This window comes from Scophthalmus maximus, chromosome 10, assembly GCF_022379125.1.
Source record: "Scophthalmus maximus strain ysfricsl-2021 chromosome 10, ASM2237912v1, whole genome shotgun sequence".
Taxonomy (NCBI): domain Eukaryota; kingdom Metazoa; phylum Chordata; class Actinopteri; order Pleuronectiformes; family Scophthalmidae; genus Scophthalmus; species Scophthalmus maximus.
This window is the reverse complement of record NC_061524.1, coordinates 9411809-9432472: the sequence shown is the minus strand read 5'-3', so window position 1 is coordinate 9432472 and position 20664 is coordinate 9411809. Positions and strand designations below refer to the sequence as shown.

At 42.8% G+C, this 20664-nt stretch overlaps 1 protein-coding gene across 15 annotated transcripts; it reads left to right on the top strand.

Annotated features, from left to right (window-relative positions):
• Window positions 1-1718: 1718 nt before the first annotated feature.
• On the top strand, window positions 1719-20620 carry lrrfip2 (leucine rich repeat (in FLII) interacting protein 2). 15 transcript variants are annotated; one of them, XM_047334957.1, is made up of 27 exons: window positions 1719-1978; window positions 3270-3424; window positions 8018-8104; window positions 8521-8580; window positions 9385-9444; window positions 9589-9627; window positions 9833-9904; window positions 10763-10810; window positions 10908-10976; window positions 11232-11342; window positions 11860-11916; window positions 12278-12331; window positions 12468-12524; window positions 13029-13100; window positions 13366-13479; window positions 13957-13998; window positions 14445-14576; window positions 15002-15073; window positions 15925-16095; window positions 16203-16295; window positions 16699-16791; window positions 17733-17834; window positions 18487-18619; window positions 18720-18890; window positions 18988-19067; window positions 19184-19288; window positions 19369-20620. In XM_047334957.1, the coding sequence occupies exons 2-27, from the start codon at window positions 3335-3337 to the stop codon at window positions 19477-19479; spliced, it is 2295 nt and encodes a 764-aa protein (XP_047190913.1). In that variant the 5' UTR covers window positions 1719-1978; window positions 3270-3334; the 3' UTR covers window positions 19480-20620. The 15 variants fall into 15 exon arrangements, with proteins under 15 accessions (XP_047190913.1, XP_047190914.1, XP_047190915.1 ...); XM_047334958.1 differs by lacking the exon at window positions 11860-11916 and having other exon boundaries at window positions 1721-1978; XM_047334959.1 differs by lacking the exon at window positions 12468-12524 and having other exon boundaries at window positions 1721-1978.
• The last annotated feature ends 44 nt before the right edge of the window (window positions 20621-20664 follow it).

Below are 20664 nucleotides of genomic sequence, written 5' to 3'. Positions count from 1 at the left end.
GTTTTGTTACAGCCAAATATGCTGTTACAGGTCTGAGCAGAAACCAGCGGAGCCTCTGCCAAACATCGACTTCATAATATTATGTGTGTTAACAGAATTTTCTTTCCCAATTTCATGTGACGGCTGTCCTTTTGTGTCAACACTGCAAATGCAATACAATAGTGGTAATTACTGTTATTACAGTTTGATCAGCAGCTGCATAACTGAATCCAATGTTATGCATGTGTTGTCTATTTAGATGTGATCCTTTATCATTATGACTGTGAAAGATGGTTAATTCGTGGTTAAAATGATGACTCTGTGGAAAGTTTAGCAGGAGTGGTGGTGTGGAGACTGTGTGGCTGAGGATGTCTTTGGGTTAAGACTCCAGTAAGCCCCGTCTGCATGGTAGCAAACAGAGGGGTGATCAGAGACAAAACAGTCATTAGCTTCCTGTAATGAGAGAGAATAATAATACAGCAGCAGCAGTGTGTGTGTGTGTGTGTGTGTGTGTGTGTGTGTGTGTGTGTGTGTGTGCGCGCGTGTATATTGCATGTAACCTGTATTATGGGTGTAAGTCAGGGGATTCCCACACAGGTCCTGTATGTCCTCTGAATGTCACAACTTGAAAACAAAAATAAATAAGAAATCAGGCATCCATAATGTTGGTGCTGCCTACATTAGCAGCAATATAACTTATTCTGCTGTGTTCATGTTCATCATGTCAAGCACACAAAAAACTAGATATTGATAATAACGCTAACTCTAATTTCTTAATTTACCACAATAGTATAAATATAACACATTAATTTAAATACGTGATATATATTACAATAAATATAAGAGTAAAATATTTCTGTCTTTGGGCATATCTATTTACTGTGGTGACTGCAAGTCACTTTTAACAAGCAAGAAAATGTATTATCTACTACTGCCATCTTGTGGACAAAACGTAAATAAGCAACTCACAATAAGTGCATTCAACCATGAAGATATTACCCAAAAAGTGCAAGAATCAAGAGTGAGACTGTGCATAAATATTTATCAAACAGGCACAAAACTGCTCCATTAAAAAACAAACATATTTAGCAACCTGTAACACATAAAACACTGTAGTGAGCCTCCTGCAAATGCATTTAAAATATGCAAGAATACATATCAATATAACAATATTACAGGGAAAAGCGAACAATATATAATTCATATTATTATAATATATAAATAATCATTTACAAAATATAGATATCCCACTCGGTATTTTTGGCTGCTTGTGGGAACATAATGTATTTAACTAGAAAACAGAGAAAAAGGATAAATTAATAAATATAATAGTGTAAAACCTATTTTTTTCCGTCCGAGCTGCTCTTCGTTTGTCTAAACATAATCAGCTTCTTTGGCACTGTTCACACAGATTCTTTATATTAGATTGGATAAAGCTCCAAATTTAAAGCCATATATTGATGGGAATTATATATATAGTTTTTTAAAGTATATTAACAATGACATTCACGAATAGCTTGAACAGGGATCAGATGGAAACCATACTACAGATTAACAGAATCAAATTCACGGTGTGTCATAGTGACAGTAATACCAGTCTGCGTCTTTACTCGTTGACAGTTTCCATGATGTCAGCCGCTAAAAGCTCAATCTTGGAAATGTCACAACAACTATTAGATATCAGTCTTTGGAGAAGAAGCACTCTCTCCCGCTCCCTGAAGGGCACAACACTGTCTTTTGACTTGTCTGGCGGTCAGTGAACGCAGCATCACACCCTCATTCTTCCCCAACATCCGGGATCTTTGGAGCTAGCCAGCGTGTGGAAACTGGGTGAGGAGGGCAGCGGAGAGCGGCAGGAAGGCGGATTGATGACAGCTGTCAGTGAGGACAAAAACATTACCAATCTCCGAAGGGAAGCCGAATGGATCTCCCCTGAACGTCCAGGATAAAAGGGACAACGCCTGGGCTGCGTCGCGGGTGGTTGAAAGGTGTCGCGGAGGTACGGTTATATATTTTTGGGATGGGACGAGGATCAGTGCCAGTTTGCCCTGGCTGTCTCTCGGTAGAGCCGAGATTAGCCGCGATTGCTATCCAAGCTAAATACACAGCTAAAGCGGTTCAGCTAGCCTCGGTTCCCCGGGGGTCGTCTTCGGTGCCGGGGGAGCTCATTGCGGTGGGGGAGGACATGTCCGCATAGTTGTGGTTGTTGAACAGCGTTAGCTCCGGTGGAAGCGCAGTGAGAGCGGCGTCTGAACGGAAACATTTTCAAATAGGAATGTCGGGAGGACGGCATGCTAGTTAGCATGTCTGCCTAGCGCCCCGGGAGCTGGCTAACCGGAGTCAACTTTAACGCTAGTAAAATTAGCTCGCTAACGCTAACCGGACAGCACACTGATATACATTTAGCCGCAACATAGTGGCGGTGACTATCCCATTTGCTCCGCGCGCACACAAGAGGGACAGACAGCGTTGCGAGCTTTGTGCGCGAGTGGAAAAGTTGATGTCACAGTGACTTGGTGGTAGTTGGAGGCTGGTTGGTTCACGTCAGCTAACAATACATTTCTCATTCTGCTGTCATTCGATCAGCAACTGTCCGGGTTCACTGGGGTCCTAGCCGGTGGTCAGTCTGTTGATTATACATTTCTACGGGGCGGGGGGGGGGGGGGGGTTTAGATCATCGGACGTTTTTAAAGTGGCGCTCGTTTCTTCGCTCGGCTCGTCTGACTCAGCCGGGTCCCAAACTAGGCGTTTTCCCCACTGACTGTACCAGTCAACGACGGTGAGGATTTTGTCTGCGATCTGTTCTAACCTTTGCCGTCTGGACGTTCACCAGACACGTGTCGTCATGTTGACGATGATGAGGAGTGATTCCATACCAGCTGTTAACGCGAAGCCCACTCAGCGAGCAGTCGTGGATTCAGATCAGTTTCAGATGTTTCAAGTTATTGTTGTCATCCTCCCGTACACCTCAGCAGCTCTCCTTCACTGGAATGCTATTTTAGAAATGTTGATTTACAATGTTGTGCAGGTCCTGCATGTCACATTGGAAGCTGGTTCATGTCAGCCACAACTGTTTATCCAAAGCCCTTGTAGGTGCCATACATGAGTGACTGTCTGTTTTTGCAGGAATGGAAGTAAGAGATAGGGAGTGTATGGGTTGTTGGGGAGATTAGAGTGCATGGAACCATACACAGTGAAACACAGTCCTAATGCTTCGGTCAGATTATTCCAGCACTTTGTTTTGTTTGCAGCCCTGTTTTAAGTTTCTTTTGCCTCTATTTTCCCACTAGGCGTTCACATACAGCCGTTTTCTGGACTTCTACATCATTGGTGGAACAGCGGTCGCAGAGGCAACATGGGGACACAAGGCTCTGGTAGAAAGCGTGCCCCCTTGAAAGATCGGTTCTCCGCAGAGGACGAGGCCTTGAGTAGCATTGCTCGAGAGGTAAGTTCATGCCTGATCACACACACGCCCTATTGGAGAATACGGGGAAAAGCTTGGGCTATATTCTCCCTGCAGTGATCCATTCATGCATTGCTGAATCAATGCTGATGTGATTTTATCCAGCTTAGCTTTTCTTGTTTATCCTCTAGATAATGGGCTCGAAGATGGATTTGTCGACCTGTGATTTTGTTAATTTTGGCAGCAGCACCATCATCATATTTTTAAGTTGAAACCATTATCAGCTGTAATATGATAATATGATCTGATACTGCACCATGGTCAAAAGAGAGGCCTTTTAAACTAAGACATATTGATGAACTGTTTTACCAAAGCCTGTCTATCTTCTATCAATAACCTTTATTGTATCAATATAATAATGCTAACAAAAGAAACTACATTGATCATCTTCCAAGCGTTGTGCCTTTCAATTGTGTGCATTCTTTTTCAGTATTAAAATCATATATAAAGTGGACTTTATTAAAAGTCCAAATCAGATATTATCAATATTTACTTAGCCCCTTAACAGTTGGGCAGTTAAGCGTATGCTGTAAACATTATGAAATGATTCAACTATTATCTCTCAAACACCAGTAGATCTTGATGATGTTTCAATATTGTCATAATGATATTCTGATCATACTGAGAAAAGGGGCATACATATTGAAAAGCAGGTTACAGAGTAGAATTAAGCAGTTGTTGCGATGACGGAGCAAAACTTCAACCGTGTTGCAGGTTTTGGATTCATGTTGTTGCTTTTTTCAACTCAAGATAGATTGTTAACCACCCTTTCAAAACTGAAATATAAGTGCACAAATAAAATCAGCCTACCTTAGTTAAATTTGGCAATATTGGTGGTAGATTCAGATTTTTATTGCAGAGTCTGATAAATCGGATGTCTTGTCATATCTCAGACTTAACCTTCTTCCAAAACACTGATTTACACCTAGTCAACCTAGAGGCAGGACAGTATTCTCAATCTGTTACACAACCAATTATTTTGATTTGAAGTGTGATGGTCAAAGTTGTGTCAGGAAATGGGGCGACACAAAACATACACTTAAATGTGGATATTCAGGTTTTGCTAGTTGGCGTTTCAGCCCAGGCGAGAGAGACAGCTGGTGTGGACCACAGAGATTGACTTGAGTGTTTTTGTTTGGGGGGGAAAAACAGGCAGAGTAGAGAAGCTGCCTGGCCTGTAACAACTTGCCATGGGATTATTCCATTTTGTTCCACAGCAGCGCTGCCATTCCTTTCCCTTTTTTTTCAGAATGGGGTGGCTAAAAGTACCATGTGCAAAGAGTTTAAGGGTGTTTGGTAGGCATAGTTAATATAGCCAGATTGTCTGCAGATTTTCTGGTTTCTGATCAAGTCAAACGATTTCCTGCTTTCACAGGTGAAGCTTTTCATTCATATTTGCCTTGGCACACTTAAAGAATACTTCATCTGTACTGTTTGAAAGCGTGCCTCATTCTCGGGCACTAAGCACAAGGCTCCATTTGCTCTCTTTATAGTCATGCTGGCCGATCATAGAAACATGAGTCATCTGACCCTCCCAGTAAGGTTCTACATCTGAATCTCTTTATAGAGCTAACTACAGATTAGATTAACTGTGTAGGGAGTTTGGAGTCGAACTTGTTATGCATCACCACCCTACTAGAAAAATCTTTGAATCACTGCAGCTTCTGCTTCTTGGTGTCTGTGCCTGGCTGGTTACGAAAAGTTACAGCCTGCCTGTCTGTGCTTGGCCCGGATCACTGCTGAGAGTGACTGTGAATTTGAGCCTGCACCGTCACCAGACTCCCACATTACTGGGCGGCCATTCCTTTTGAATACCAGTAGCTTGCCTACAAATCTGACAGTGTTTGAATCAGATGATCATCTCATACCCGTTGTGCATCAGATTAGGATCTAAGGGAGCTAATGGTGCTCGAACAAGGCAATCATTGACTTTTGTTAGTGTGCAGGGGGGTGTGTATTTGTGTGGTAACTGTAGTTCATAGTCCATATGATTTTTATTTGTGATTTCAACAAGTCACTATTACAATGGAAAGTGTCAACACTCTCTTTATGATGTTCAGGCTGCAGAGAAAAAGCGAATAATGAAGTTTGTTAGTAACTGGAAAAGTACTCTCTGTTTTGAACTTAATACCCCAATACTGTAAGCCTTTTAACAGTCGTATTTTATTGTACAACAACATTTAAATTTTATGACTTGTTTAAAGTATCAAATGAAACACCAAGCAACTGACATTTTCAGGGATTTGTCTGATATGATTTTAATGTGTGTGATAGGCTCTAAGGTCTGTCCCTGAAAAAACATATCAGTTTTTTTGCATCTAAACAAATGTAGCATGTTTAAGGAGCTATATTATAGTTAGTTGTCAGGAGTTATTATGGAAAAAAAATATCTTTATTTACAATTTTTTTCAGGAATTTAAAATATTCCACTCACGGCAGCATTTTACAGAATTATCTGGACCTCCCTGTTAACATACCCATACTTATCTTATTTCTTACAAATAAAGCTGGAGATGCCTTATGGTGCTTACTACTTATACATTTGTACACTCGAGTTCTATTTCAATTTAAGTATTGGAATATCATTGATTATTGATGAAATTTGAAGTATTTTTTCCAATTTCATAGAGCCCAGATGTTTTAAATTTGCTACTTCAGTCTGACAAACAGCCCATAACCCCAAATATAACAATTTTCATATACTTTGGAGCTCTGTCGTTCTCCCTGACTCTCTCGAGTGCTGCAGGTGATCTCATGGTGGATTGCTGGACTCCTATTTGCCCACAGTGCTGGAGGTGTGTTTGATGGCGGCCCGCTCCGGTTACTCTCCCAGCCCCTCGATGTGGCTGTCGCAGAGCTTGGGGCCAGATGGGCCAGTCTATAGATAGGACAGAGACAGAGAGCTCAGCTGTGCTGCTGTGCAGAGCAGGTCACACTGTCAGACAGCTCAACAGGTGCAGTCCACAGAGCCAGCCGTCTCTCCTGCTCTCTCGTTTGCATGCTTCCCTCATACATTCACAGCTTAACTTCCTTTTGCACCTTGTGCAAAGCATGTTTCATTCCATGACCCATCAGTTAGACTCCAATATCGCTCAGAGTAGCCATAGGCAATAGTTACAAAGGGTCCCACATGGCATGTATAAACCAATAACTATTAGTGATGATGAAATGAAAACAGATGTGTATTGGCTGTACAATATATGTGATAGTCATTATTGTAGCTTACGTCAACTTCCTCCAGACTGTGTCATCCAGGGTCTTGATTTTGACTAGTTGCCTCTCTTGGGCTGTCACTGTAAAACAAGATGGTAATTATACTCCTGTCAACTCAAACTATAGTTTGTCCAACTGAATACAGTCTTTTTTCCTCCTACTGTTAAAATCTACCTCAGTCCTCTATCAAAAGGGTATTTTTCTGATTTATTACAGATTTTGATATTAACTAGATTTTTCACACAACACAAGATGTACAGGTAAAACATGTTTTTAATTTGGATGGTTGTTCAGCATCGCTACAGAACAGTTTGGATTCACTCAAAGCCTTTTATTGAAACAGGACCAGCCTACACTCACGGGCCTTCTTTTCTGGCAGTGCAGATAAGAAATTGCTGGAATGCTGACAGTGTTTGTCTGCAGAGAGATACTGTACACAGCATGCACAGTATTTATGGACTGTCTTTTAGTCAGAGATAAAGGGCTGGGCTTCGTGAGCAAGTGTGCCATTCTTTGGCAATGTTCAGTTTTCAAGCATGTATAGTATGTAATTAGTAATATGGACGTAATGGAAGGAACGGCTACGTGCGTGCGTGCGTGCGTGCGTGCGTGCGTGCGTGCGTGCGTGCGTGCGTGCGTGCGTGTCCTCGGGTCTGTGTAGGGGCTCGCTTAAATTAGCCCCCTCTGCTGAGGTACTCTGTAAAATTAGCTCCTGTCTATATTCTGGCAAATTGTATGATGACTCTTCTCACTTTTCCGGCCATAGGGAAGTCGATTGTCTTTCTTCTTTTTTATGAAAGTATTTTACACCGTAAGCAAACAGTTTTTCGTGTATCAAACACCAGTGATGATTCAACTCTGTGGTCATTTTGGAGGCTGCCTTTTGTCCCCTCCATTCATTTCAATAAAGGGTTGGCTAAATTACAGAGGCAGCTCTCAGAATAGTATTATGAGAATACTATTATTACATGCTCCAAAATGACCATAAAGTTGAAACAGTTTGAGCAAAAAGAGAGCATAGAATTAATACATTTTCTGATGCTGCGCAGTTTAATTATTATTTTTAATATCTGAATAATAAACCACACCTTGCAGCACTACTGCAAAGTCGTCATCATCATCAAAAGGATTTTTCCAACTTGGTTCCAGCTATTGGGAGAAGCTCGGCTCTTATAGGCCTTGACGGTGACACGTCAAAGAAATTAAATCAAGGCAAACATTTTCCAATGTCTCTTTTCTCATACGTAAAGTCAATGCCCAAATTATATGTCGTAGTGTGATTTTTTTCTTTTATTAGTTCTTCTTTGCCATCCTCTACCAGTTTCCATTTTTGGCTGACAAGTGTGTTCATGTGTTTCACAGGCGGAGGCGAGGCTGGCAGCGAAGAGGGCGGCTCGGGCGGAGGCCAGGGACATTCGAATGAGGGAACTTGAACGGCAGCAGAAAGAGGTACACGACACAAAATGGACTTGACTGAAAAAGATGCAATGTGAGCAATATTCAACATAGCATGTTGTGTAATGCTGTCAACACAGATCAACTGTAGAACGAACATCCTCTGTTATTTTATTTTTTTTAAATGGCAAGTTACTACAATAACTGACTATTTTTACAAGCTGCTCATCTGCATCCATAGTCACTGGTGTGGAGGAGCTGCTTGGCTCTAAGTCTTGAAAGAAACTTTTAGATTTTTCTGACTCATATACAAAACCGTACCCACAGAAAGAAACAAAAAGTGCTGCATGTCCACAGATATCCATGGACCAAGGTTTCTATTCTTGTTGTGAATGTCACCCAGTTTTGACATCTTCATAGTTTTGAGTGAAATATGATGTTTTTTCCTGGCACTTCCTCCCTCTGTCCAGCATTCTTACCACTCATCTGGCAGTGGCAACAGAAAATGGGGTCAGATCCACCAGTGGATGGTAGGGGCGAGCAAGAGTGTGCCGCATCCTCCAAGTCCACTAACAGCCTGTGTGTGTGTGTGTGTGTGTGTGTGTGTGTGTGTGTGTGTGTGTGTGTGTGTGTGTGTGTGTGTGTGTGTGTGTGTGTGTGTGTGTGTGTGTGTGTGTGTGTGTGTGTGTGTGTGTGTGTGTGTGTGTGTGTGTGTGTGTGTGTGTGTGTGTGTGTGTGTGTGTGTGTGTGTGTGTGTGTGAACACCAGTCAACCCTGACCGTTAAGCTACACTTGACTCCCAGACTACACTGTACCTCACTGCGGAAATATGCCTCAGCAGTGTTCGGAGACACCCCTAATCTGTGACTGTGTGTATCTGTAGACTAGGCTCTGGCCTTTGACTTTATTTAGAGTTGCTGAGTCTGCATGCGAAAGGGTGGTTTGGAAGTTTAGCTATTCTCCTCCGACCGCAAGCTACCTCAGGAATGGTAGATGGTTTCGAATGTTAATGAACCGGTTTTGCATGGATTTAATCCTCAAGTTAAGTAGTGTGTGCACGGTTATGTAACCTTTTTTAAAAGAGCAAATGAGAGAAAAACATGCAATATATTAGCTGTCCTTGTTTATCATTAATCTGGCTGCTGTGCTGAAAGAGAGTAACATTTGCGAATATCCATGATACCCATTTAGGAACATGATGACAGAAGTTGTGTAGCATGGTTTGGGCTTCACATAGCAACTGTTACGCATTGCAGTGACATTATTCACCCCTTCTGATTGAGCCTCTCTGCTTTCACTCTATAATTCTTCCCAACTGTCCTCTTTGACTCCAGGCTGACGCAGAAAAAGCCAGAACCTCAAGTAGTAGTAGGTCGAGCAGTCGTCAACGCCGGGTCTGTATCTCCCTCACACACTTCCTCTTTGTCTGCCAGTATTTCCTCTTCTTCTTTCTCCCATAATCCCGCAGTTAATCTGTCATCACCCATGTCCCTCTCTGTCTGCTTTTCTGCTGTGACTCCATGTTTCCACATTAACAGGGGCTGGATGATGATGTCATGTCAGTCCGCAGCTACAGGGTGCGTACATAATACAGCCCTGCCTGTTTTATTAAGACTGTGTTCTCATAGGGGCACAGTGAAGTATGGAAGCCATTATTCTTGTTCAGGACTGTAATACTTTTGGATTATGTTTTTTTTTTATATTGTCATATCGTACTTTACTTATTCCAGAGAAAATTAACCTTAAAGTTTGCCTTTTTCTGTTTGTTCTTTTACCTTGAAGTCAACTTCATCAGCAATACGTGACTTGGGTTCTAGTAAAAGTCGGTCCAGTCCTCGTAGAAAAGATGCCCTGGTGCGTTATGTGTGCGCATGTGTGTGAAATTATAATGTTCTGTTATATTTGTGTGCAGTTTGGCAACAGGTTGAATACCTTGATTCTCAGCATGAGTTGAGCTTCTGATAACCTTATTGTGCTAAGCAGAAATAACTTGCATTACAAAGTGTGTTTTATATAGCAGTCAAAGATTTCAGATTTTCTTGAAGCGTCCTCCTTCCTTCCACATATCTACTCTCCCCGTGCTGTAGTTCTGCCCTTCTCATATTGAGAGATACTGCAAAGGATTGAGGCAACTGTTTTCCACATCAAATTTCTTATATCTTTTATCATTCTTGACGGGTTTTTTGTGATTCTGTTGGACTGACGCGGAAATTAAATATATAATTTGTTGTTGTTTTGTAAATTTGTACCCTGTCAAGACCTTAGGGGCCATTATCAGCTAGAGTTGATTGAAAGAAAATCACCATCAAACAGCAGTAAACACGCAGAAAGGCGTTGCTTGCTGCAGCTGTTTTCAACTGTATTCTACAGAGAGTAGAAGTGCCAATAGACTGCCTTTGTACCCGCTGATACAACTTTAGGTTGACTCTGCATGTTCAACAGCATATTTTCTTTTCTTAACTTCTGTTACACAGTCATTGTAATGTAAGATACAATGACAGAATATTTTGTTCCCTCGGTGTGGCCTTGGCTGGGTGTGGAAAAATAAATGGTTTGCTTTGTCAGTTGCTGTGTTTGATTACTCAACCTACTGAACAACAAAACTAGTGTTGGTGAGACAGAAGAAAAATGTTTATCCGAGCACAGATCTAAGACGTAGTGGAAGCCACCATGCTTCTCTGCTAATTTGTGTGACTCCTCTTCTCTCTTCAGTCTGACAGCCTCTACACTAGCTCTGCCCTCAAGAGTTCCCGCTCCACTGTACGTACATGTATCCTAGTCATCCTGGTGTGTACTATGCCTTTCTTCTTGTCCTTTTTTTTAATTTTGAGGTTTTTCTTTTTTCTGGGCTGAACAGAGTTCTGTGTACAATGACCTTCATGGCAATAAAAAGGCTTCATCCAGCTCTTCGAGGAAGGATCTGCTGGTCAGTGGTACCCTGTTAGTCTGTTAGTGTCTCTGCTTCAGCCTCAAGCATGGAGGCAGTGAAGACTGATGATAGTGGCTTGTGGTGACGATTTACTGTACTGTACAACCTCACCCGTGATAAAAATGTATTACAGTTTCAAGTGTCACGTAGATGTGAGCCATGTTGAATCGGGTCTGAAAAGGATGTTGGTCTGAAACTTGAAAATTCACTATGTCGGTGTGTGTTTGAGGTCCAATGTCACTGCTCTTCCAGACTGGTCTGTACCATGATCAAAGGAACTACACGAGCTTAACGAAGAGCAAACCTCCGCCGTCCACTTCCACCTATCAGCCTCCGTCCTCCACTTCCGCCTACCAGCCTCGGGTCAGTCTTCCTCTGAGTGCTGCCTGTCCAACTACTCGCCTTTTTATACGGTGGTTAAAGGACACCCAGTAAAACTCCACACTAGTTGTAACAGCAGCACACTGTTATCTGCAGAGTCTAGTTTATTGGACATTTATATTCTTATATAACTGCAATAAGGGCTATTGTTTGTATATTGTTAAAGTATCAAAGAGAAAAGAGAAACATGCCAATTATAGATAATCTGTCCTATTTATGTTATAGTAAGCCAAAACTTGACTGTAAATGACTTGCTGACTTACAAAGTGGTGCTCTAACCAGTATTAGAACAGTGGACAGGGAATATTGTTACCTCACCTCACCTGACTTCCACACTCCAACACTTTCAGCTGAAGGCTCTGAATGCTTCAGGATCAGCAAAAACTTTCATCCTGTTTCCACTCGCTGCAGCTGTTGAATCTCTCTCCACCTCACATTCCCACTACAGCACTTCTCTGTCCTCTAAATTGACCTTTCCTGCTCCCCTCCCATTCGACAGGCCACCGCTTCCTCGTCCTCCACCGCTGGTACGGGGCTGTCCCGCAGCCACAGCATGGTCAGTTTCTGTCCACTGGCTGGCCAGCATCTCCCTGCATGCCTCTAGTTACCTTCAGAAGCAGACCTTTACCCTCTCTTGTGGCCACATGCATCTAATAGGATGCCCAGCCACTTATATTTAGCCTTTGGCAGTGACCAGAAATGTGTGCTTCAGTTAGATAAGGAAGGAGTTTGTGTGAAGCTAAGGGGTTTTGTTGAAAAACACTGAAACAAACTATGATAGTTGGAAATGGTCTTTCTGTTTATTGCATGTTGCAAAGAAATCCTTCCAACGCAGCCTCCTTAGACGGTGCGTCAAAGATTTATGTTCCCTCTCATGTTTTGCTGAGTCCTGCGTTGTCTCCCACGTGTGCCCCCAGGCCTCTATTTATGATGACACTGGTCTTTACGGCTCGGGCAACAGTTCAAGAGCTGTAAGTCTTCTGAATGTTTGTCAAACAGCGCTTCAGCTGCGTACTGTTGTGCCTGTCGCCCCATGTCCGTCCTCATGTTGATCCCCTGACCTACCCTCTCCTCCTCCTCCTCCTCCTCCTCCTCCCCCATCCACAGCCCTCTGAATACAGCTGGTACTCCTCCGGAGCCAGTTCAACTCGCAGCAGCCCTGCGGTGAGCACCTTATAACCACCACCACCCTGCATGACGTCAGCTAATACTACGTAGAGAAACTGACTGCTAACAGGCCCCCCCTTCGCCCCCCTCTCAGTACCACGCGTCCCTCGTCCTGTGATGTTGACCACTCATACCCAACTGGCTACAGCTTGCCTTAGAGAACCGCATCCTTGATTGGTACCAATGTGTGTGAACTGAGAATTCTGTCAGCAGTGCTTTAGGCTTAGATTGTTGAAGCAAGGTTATCTTATCTGATGTTGTTTGAGTTGATGCAGTTGACTAAATTATCCAAATTGCATGAATCAGTAGTACTTTATAGGGTTATAGTCTTTAGAGTAATCCAATAATCTGTTTAAAACAGAGACTGCTGCTGGATGTGTGTTGTCAGAAAAAGCTTCGGGCATGCAGCCATCCTCTACTTTACTTTGGCCTCTCATCATGTGCGTGTGTTCCTGTGTGTGTATCTGTGTGTTTGTTTGTTTGTGTGCGTATTCCTCTCAGTCTTCCTCAGATGATGACACTGTCAGCAGCGTGTCCCAGGAACGCTTCAGCAGAGGCCGCAGGGACAGTGTGGTGAGCTGTAGGGACTAGTGCTGTTCTGTTATTGGAGCTGATGATCTTGTAATCAAAGCTTTTACAGCGGTTTCGGTCACTATATCAGCTTCATACCTTGTCATACATTTGAACTGCTTTGACCATGACGAGTGATCCTCTGACTGCATTGTGTATGTCACTGTTTTTCTTCTGTCCTGTCCCTCTCTGATTTTCCTTTCTGGCCCTCGTTGTTGTTGTTAATTTTCTCTGCCTGTCACCGTCATCCTGTGTGTTGTGTAAGCAGTCATCAGACTTCTCAGACATTAGCGAGTCCGCTGCTGATTATTTCAGCCGCTCCAACCGAAGGGGCAGTATTGTGTCTGACCTCGATGATTTGAGCATTCCCGACCTGGACGCTGTAAGTGGCTAAGCCGAGCTCACAACAGTGGACCGGCAAATGCAGTGCAACACCTGTGATGTTTGAATTATTTTATAACCAATGCATGGTTTTAAAAAAAAAAAAATAACTTTTGGTTTTCAGAACTCATCCTAAATCCTACTGATTTTTTTTTTTTTATTCATAACCTTTTGAATGAGTAAACTGGTGTTAGGATGGCTGAAGTGGATGTTGCTGCAGTGTGTAGCAGCATGGACTTAAGATATATATTATTTTTAACGGAGTGTTGTGATTCACTGAGTAATTCAAATTTACTCATCTGGTTATCAACTCTGTGTGATCTGTGAACATGCAGCACTTATCCATCACTCGGACTAACTCCCGGATTTACTTTATTTATTTACTTGGAGCACACCGCTCAAAGCATGACCACACAGGACGCATGGTTTTCAAGTTTGTGTGCAACTGATTTTATACTAATTTTTTTTCCCATTTCAGCTGGATGAGAAATGTGACAAGCAGTTTCCAGATTATAGTCGGGTGAGTGCATTATTATTCAGTATTTCCATTTTATTTTATTTAGTATCTTCAACATGCACGAGAACGGGTTTTCAGCTACATATCAGGGACCAATGAAGTAGATTTCCTCAAGAACCATCGGAAGTCAGCAGGTAAACTCCTTGTGCCTGTTAAGTAAGGGTGGTTGTGGTGTAACTATGGCAACACGTCAACAAATAAGCAAAATCTTTTATGCACACAGCCTGTGGTGGTTGTGAGCTAGTTTGTCAAGTTTGTTTTTCACTTCGGCACATGTTTGTGACAATGCCTCCCTCAGGAGGCTTTGAAAAGGATCACTGAAGAGCCCTGCGGGTTCGGATGATGGCGTTGAATAACAATCGGGAGTTGTGTTGCACTTTGCTTTGCTGGACAGTTTTTTTTGTGTTTTTTTGTGACTGAAATTCTGTACTGCACTTTGCGTTTCGCAGCCGTCTTCCCGCTGTGCCACCCCAGGCCTCTCGCCAGCCACCCTGGCATCGCTGGGTGGCACCTCATCGCGGCGCGGCAGCACGGACACTGGTAGCGTGTACGACCCCGATACCAGTCTGAGTGAGCTTAGGGTAAGGTTTACAATACACACCGTCAACTATATATATATGTATATATATATACATATATATATAGTAAAATTGTTTTACACTCTGCTGATCATCGTCACATTCTCGCTGTGCTCGAACCCTTACGTTCGTTTGAGCCATTTATGCAAAAATCTGTTTCTGCATATGAACCTCCCACAGCATTGCCTCTGTTGTGCCCTCCCCGCTGTTCTAAGTGTCTGCTTTAACCGTTTTTTCTTGAAGTATGCACGGGAGGTCCTGCGTAGCTGTTCCTTATATCTGGGTGGTCGTTTGTATGCCAGCTAGACCGTCTTTGAAATGGAAGCACGGGTGCTCTGTTATCTCTCCTTGATACCTCCTTGATACCCCCCACCCCCTCTCTCTGATGCCCCAGTTCACCCGAACTATTCCTTCCATCTGCCCTACAGGATATCTATGAACTAAAGGACCAGATTCAGGATGTAGAAGGGCGATACATGCAGGGGCTTAAAGAGCTGAAGGTAGAGGGGCTTGAGTTCACAGCATGCCTTCTCCTGTCCTCTGGGAGCAGTATTGCGTCACTAACACCCCCCCTCCCAATCATACCCCTCCTGTGTCCCCTCCTGTAGCTCCTAAAATCACAACTGTGTCTTTGCGTGCTCCCAGTGTGAATTGCGTAATGACCCCTTTCTGTTGCATGATCCTCCCTCACTTCCTGTTTTGATCCCGCTCACTGGTTGTGGCCTGAAATGAAGACACTCGCACAGTTCCGCAGTGTTCAAAAGTGTCAGAAGAAGATTAACACTCTCCACCTGCTGACAGTAATGGCAGTGCTTTCGATTACAAGGCTCCTCCTCCACCTGGGGCTTTCGCTGTCTGTGTCAGACGGCCCTGTAGTTTCAACCGCTGCCTGTACACGATCTCTCACATATACGAGTAGTTTACTAACAAACCCGACTCCAGGCTTATTCTTCGTAGAGTTTAATACAGCTGATGCACTTTACTTAGGTTTACTTCACCACCTTGTTTCCGGTTCACTTGTAGTTCTCTCTTTCAGATCCCCGCTCCGCGCTACAGCCTTGTTTCACTCCTCCGCAAATCTGATAAAAAAAACTTTTTAATTATCGTTTACCTCTTGCACATCAAATATTAGTCCCAAATGACCTGTTAAAAATACCACATGAGGTGGTACAGAATTATGTCTTGATTTTACATTTAGAAATGAGAAAATAAGTGTGTAGCATGTATGGTGTGTTAAATGTGGGTTTTTTTTAAAGAAGAAGCATACCAAAGAGGCCCACCTGATGCATGAAGGTGAGCTGTGCGTGGAATAAGTTTACTCTGTGTATTAACATGCTTCCACCCATATCAGGAGTCACTTGCAGAGGTGGAGGAGAAGTATAAGAAAGCCATGGTATCGAACGCACAGCTGGACAACGACAAAGCCAACCTCATCTATCAGGTGGACACGCTAAAGGACGTCATAGAGGAGATGGAGGAACAGACGGCGGAGATGAAGAGGGAGCTGGAAGAAAAGTCAAAGGTCTCACATCACTTCTGAATCTGAATATGTCAGACAACGTCACGTAGGCACACCTGTCAAATATGTTAGAAGGGCTGCGGCTAAAAAGGTTCTGTCTGTGATTTCAGGAACTCGAAAGGCAAAAGCACACTTGTACAGTCCTGCAGCACAAACAAGAAGAACTGAAGGAGGGAATCCGCCAGAGAGATGAGCTTATAGAGGTAATGCTCCCCTTTTTGACAGTGTTACCACATCAGACTGTGATTCTGTCAACACCCTGAAAGGTGTCGTGCCTCTGTGCAGACTTCAGAGACTTCTGTTGATAAGGATTGACTGGCCCTGGCCGGCCTCTAGGTCCTCTCCCCTTCTACTGCTGTGTCCCCTCTGACATTCAGTTGTGCCATTGTGCTGTCTGACTCTAAACACTATCATTCATTCCCTTCTCAGCATTATCTCCTCAAATCAGTCTCTCCTCAACTTGTTTCACCCGTTTGTTTTTTTTCTTTTTGTATGTATTTATGTGCATTTTCACTTCTTTTGTCTCCTTTTTTCTCCATTCAATTTCTTCCTGTTCTGTTCTTACCCTGTGCCGTTGCGCCTCGTTACTGCTCAACGCCGCTCCAGGAGAGCCAGCGAATGCAGACTAAGTTAGATGCCCTCACCAGAGAGGTGTTTGACCTGCAGGAAACTATAAACTGGAAGGACAAAAAGATTGGGGTAGGCGGTCCCACACGGGCGCTCCGACAATATAAAGCTGTTTTCAGATATGAAAAATTGGGTGTGGACATTTTCCAGAGTTTGCCGTTCATATTTAAAGAACGCAGCAGGATATTGTAGGAGTCAGATGTGTTCACAGAAGCAACTTCCTGCAAGGATTTTCCTGCTGTATTCTCACATGGGCTCACTTAGACATTTTCTGTAAATTTTACTAGGGGGCTGGCAGGACAAGACATTTGTGTTCTCACACACTGTCCCTCCAGAAAAGTTCAGGACAATGCCTGGACTTCAGTGCATATCTGAAAGCAGCTTTGCAGAGGCATTAGACCGTGCCTCTCTGCATGATGGAGACCCTTTTGGCATTAGCACATACCTGGACCAAAACTATATTCATAGTTTGGATTTTTGCATGTCGACATCACAGGGTTTTCAGTTTTGATTCTTCAGCCTCAGCTAACAAAGCAAGTTCACATCGCTGTGTTAGATCTTGAAGTGAAATACAAAAACAAACCTTCTTTAGGATTGTTATGAAAAAATTAAGATACACTCATTTACTTAAGCATGACATGCATGTCCACCTGTGGATCAGTTAATGTGTTAGTTGATGAATTCAGACTCTTAATGGTAGAAGCATCATATTTATATGTAACTTTTGACACTGCAAAATCAGGAAAAAGTCTTTTCCCTCCTTAAAATTTTTTACAGCCCCTGTGCTCTACTTGTCCTCTTTACTTTTCCCTGTAACATTTTTTGTGAGTCATATCACCTCGTCCTCATCTGTTTGTTCACTGTTTGTTTCTACTTCCTCGTTGTTGGCATGTTTGTGCATGGAACGTGTCTTTGCTGTAGCATGTGGTGTTGCACGTCTTGTCTACGAGTCTATCCAACTTCTCTTCTGCCTCTTGTCCTCTCTCTTGTCTCCCCTCGTCTCGGGTGGCCAGGCCCTAGAGAGGCAGAAAGAGTACTTTGATTGCATTAGGAATGAGAGAGATGAGCTCAGAGATGAGCTCGCTGACATCAAGGAGAAGGCCAAAGCAGGAGAGGTAGGTGCCAGAAGAAGAAAAAAACTAAGTTTGAGAAATACGTTCATGGCGTTTAAATTCTGCCTATTTGATTCTTTCCACCGCGGCTATAGTGCTGCATCATCAAACACACAAGTCAGCATCTGTTATCGTACATACACGTGCACATTGACATGGTAAATAGAACACACTGGTGAAATGTTAGAGGTGTTGTGCAAGTAACTCTACAACATTCAAAAACAATGAATGTCTTTGTAGATTGCCAAATGTCAAAAGAAGAAATATTATAGCACATGGTTTACTGGAAAAGAAACTTGTGATATAACTTGTGATAATAAGTTTTTTCAAACGTGTCTGAACACAGAAAGAATTTCTCTAGAAGTCTTTGTTTCATCCTACTTCAGTTTGTGCCTGCAGGTTTAAATGATGTTTGGTGTATATTTTATTATCCACTGACTGACATTTACTTTTCAAGGTTTTAGTTTTCGCTTTTGCTATCAAAGCTCCATGTATTCATGACGGCCAGCTGTTGGTTTTGTTTGGTCAGTTGGGATGAGGGGGGTTGGTATCATATGCAAAATTGACATCAGTGCCATATCCTCTATACTATAAAGGTTCTGCGGACAGAGTAAGTGGACCTCTTCCCTCAGTAATAAGCGTTTTGTCACCACAGAAACACGGGCTGGTCATCATCCCAGATGGCACGACAAACGGAGACGTCAACCACGAGCCCATGTCCTCGGGGATCACTGTGGTCTCACACGAGGCCGCCCAGGTGCTGGAGTCTGCAGGAGAGGGCCCGCTGGGTGAGTCTGAGGGCGTGATGGATGAACCCAAAACAGGCAGATCGGATGTGATTTAGTCATCAACGTGCATCAGTTCAAAGTCACTCATTCTGTTGTGTAGATGTCAGGCTACGGAAGTTGGCAGAGGAGAAGGATGAACTGTTGGCTCAGATCAGGAAGCTGAAGAATCAACTGGAGGAGGAGAGACAGAAGCACTCAAAGGTGGACAGTGCATACACGGATGGGGAGAGGATGGAGAACGGTACCGACCTGCACTTTATTGAGCTGCAGAGTAAGTTTGCCCTGTAGTTATGTGTCGACACACATGAAATTACCTTTGTGAAAGTTTTCTGCATTTCAAACTTGTTTTGTTTCTGTTTTCTCCGTAGGAGATGCCAACAGACAGATAAGTGAATACAAGTTCAAGCTTTCAAAGGCGGAACAGGAAATGGGTACAATGGAGCAAAATGTAAGTGGTAAAGAAATGACGAACCCAGTAATAGTTCACACTGTTCAAACAGAAATTTGTAAACGTTGTTAGGGCTGTAAGTCAACCAGTTGTAACCCTTTGTGACCGTTTTTCAGATTAATAGACTTGAAGGGCAAGTGTCCAGGTACAAGTCATCAGCGGATAACTCTGAGAAAATAGAAGATGAACTCAAAGCAGAAAAACGGAAACTTCAAAGAGAGGTAACGACAAAGGCCAACTTGTGTTTTCTGGTGTCAGTCTGCGGGCTGAACGTAACAACTCTCCTCTGTTCCCCTCACAGCTGCGCACGGCTCTCGACAAGATAGAGGAGATGGAGATGACCAACAATCACCTAGTAAAGCGGCTTGAGAAGATGAAGGCCAACAGGAACGCCCTTCTGTCGCAGCAGTGAAGCAAGGCAGCGTCACCACAGAAGCCCTTAAACTCGCACCTCAGACCTCTGACTGCCATATTGCATCTGGAGCACATTTCCATTTTCAGCTGTAACACTTTAAGATTTGTAGCTAACCAAAAACACACACACACACAAAAGATGAACTCTGTCTGTTTTCTGTTAAAAACCAGAAGTGTTGTTTTTTTTATCTGGCAAGCTGCCGGTGTTTTGGGAGGAATGAAATGTAATACAACTTTAATATTGCTGGGAGATACAACTGAGGAAAATTCTCTAGTCACTACTTAATTTTTCAGAACTTTGTACTACATCGTGTTATCCATGAGATTTCCCTCTTGACTGGGTGCTTGGCTGTACTGTTTTGTTTATTCTTTTTTTTCTGTTTGTTTTTGATAAGTTGCATGAATGAGTATAATGATGCTTTTAAACTATCCAACCCTCACAGCTGCTCCAGCCCTGCACCTTCTCTGCTTCCCCTCACACAGTGAAGTGCCTTTTCACACCAGGAGACGGGGGGTCCGCACCGCGCAATGAAACAATAATAGTTTTAACAGGTACAGAAATTATGTAATTAAATAGGTGCATTCAATTTTTGAAAATTATATAGAACCAACTTTGTCTGCTGCGGTTTCATTGAATTTTTTTGTTGTTTTTTTTTCAAATATTTAAAAGATTTCTTGAAAATAAATGTGTAATTTACAGAGCTGTGTAAATAATATCAATCTTTTCTTTGCCTTTTCCTGATGCAGTTTTTTGATCTGCATTGTTTAAACATGGTGTGAATGTTGTTCATTTGTAGCCTTGGTAGTTTTCTATAAAACTATAAATACCCAATGATATTCGAGAATATTTAATATCACTTAGTCACAGTTTTGAATCAGTGGGAAATTTGTATTTTGCTTTTTCAATACTCGACTCTGGTTTCCGGATTAGTTTTTCTGTGGCTGAGGTACAGCATGAATCATGGAAAGTTTTCCTCCACCAACTGAAGTTTCCATACTTGTTACAAACCTGTAATTGTCCATAAGGTATTTGCAAGTTTTTCTTCAGGCTGCGCTGTGATGCCTCCACACTGCACACGCCTCAGAGTGACGGGGGGGGGGAAAGTATAGGTAATAAAAACCAATCTCGTGCTGGCACATTTTGGGTGTCGTTACGACTCCATTCTGTTTTTCCTGGCTGCGA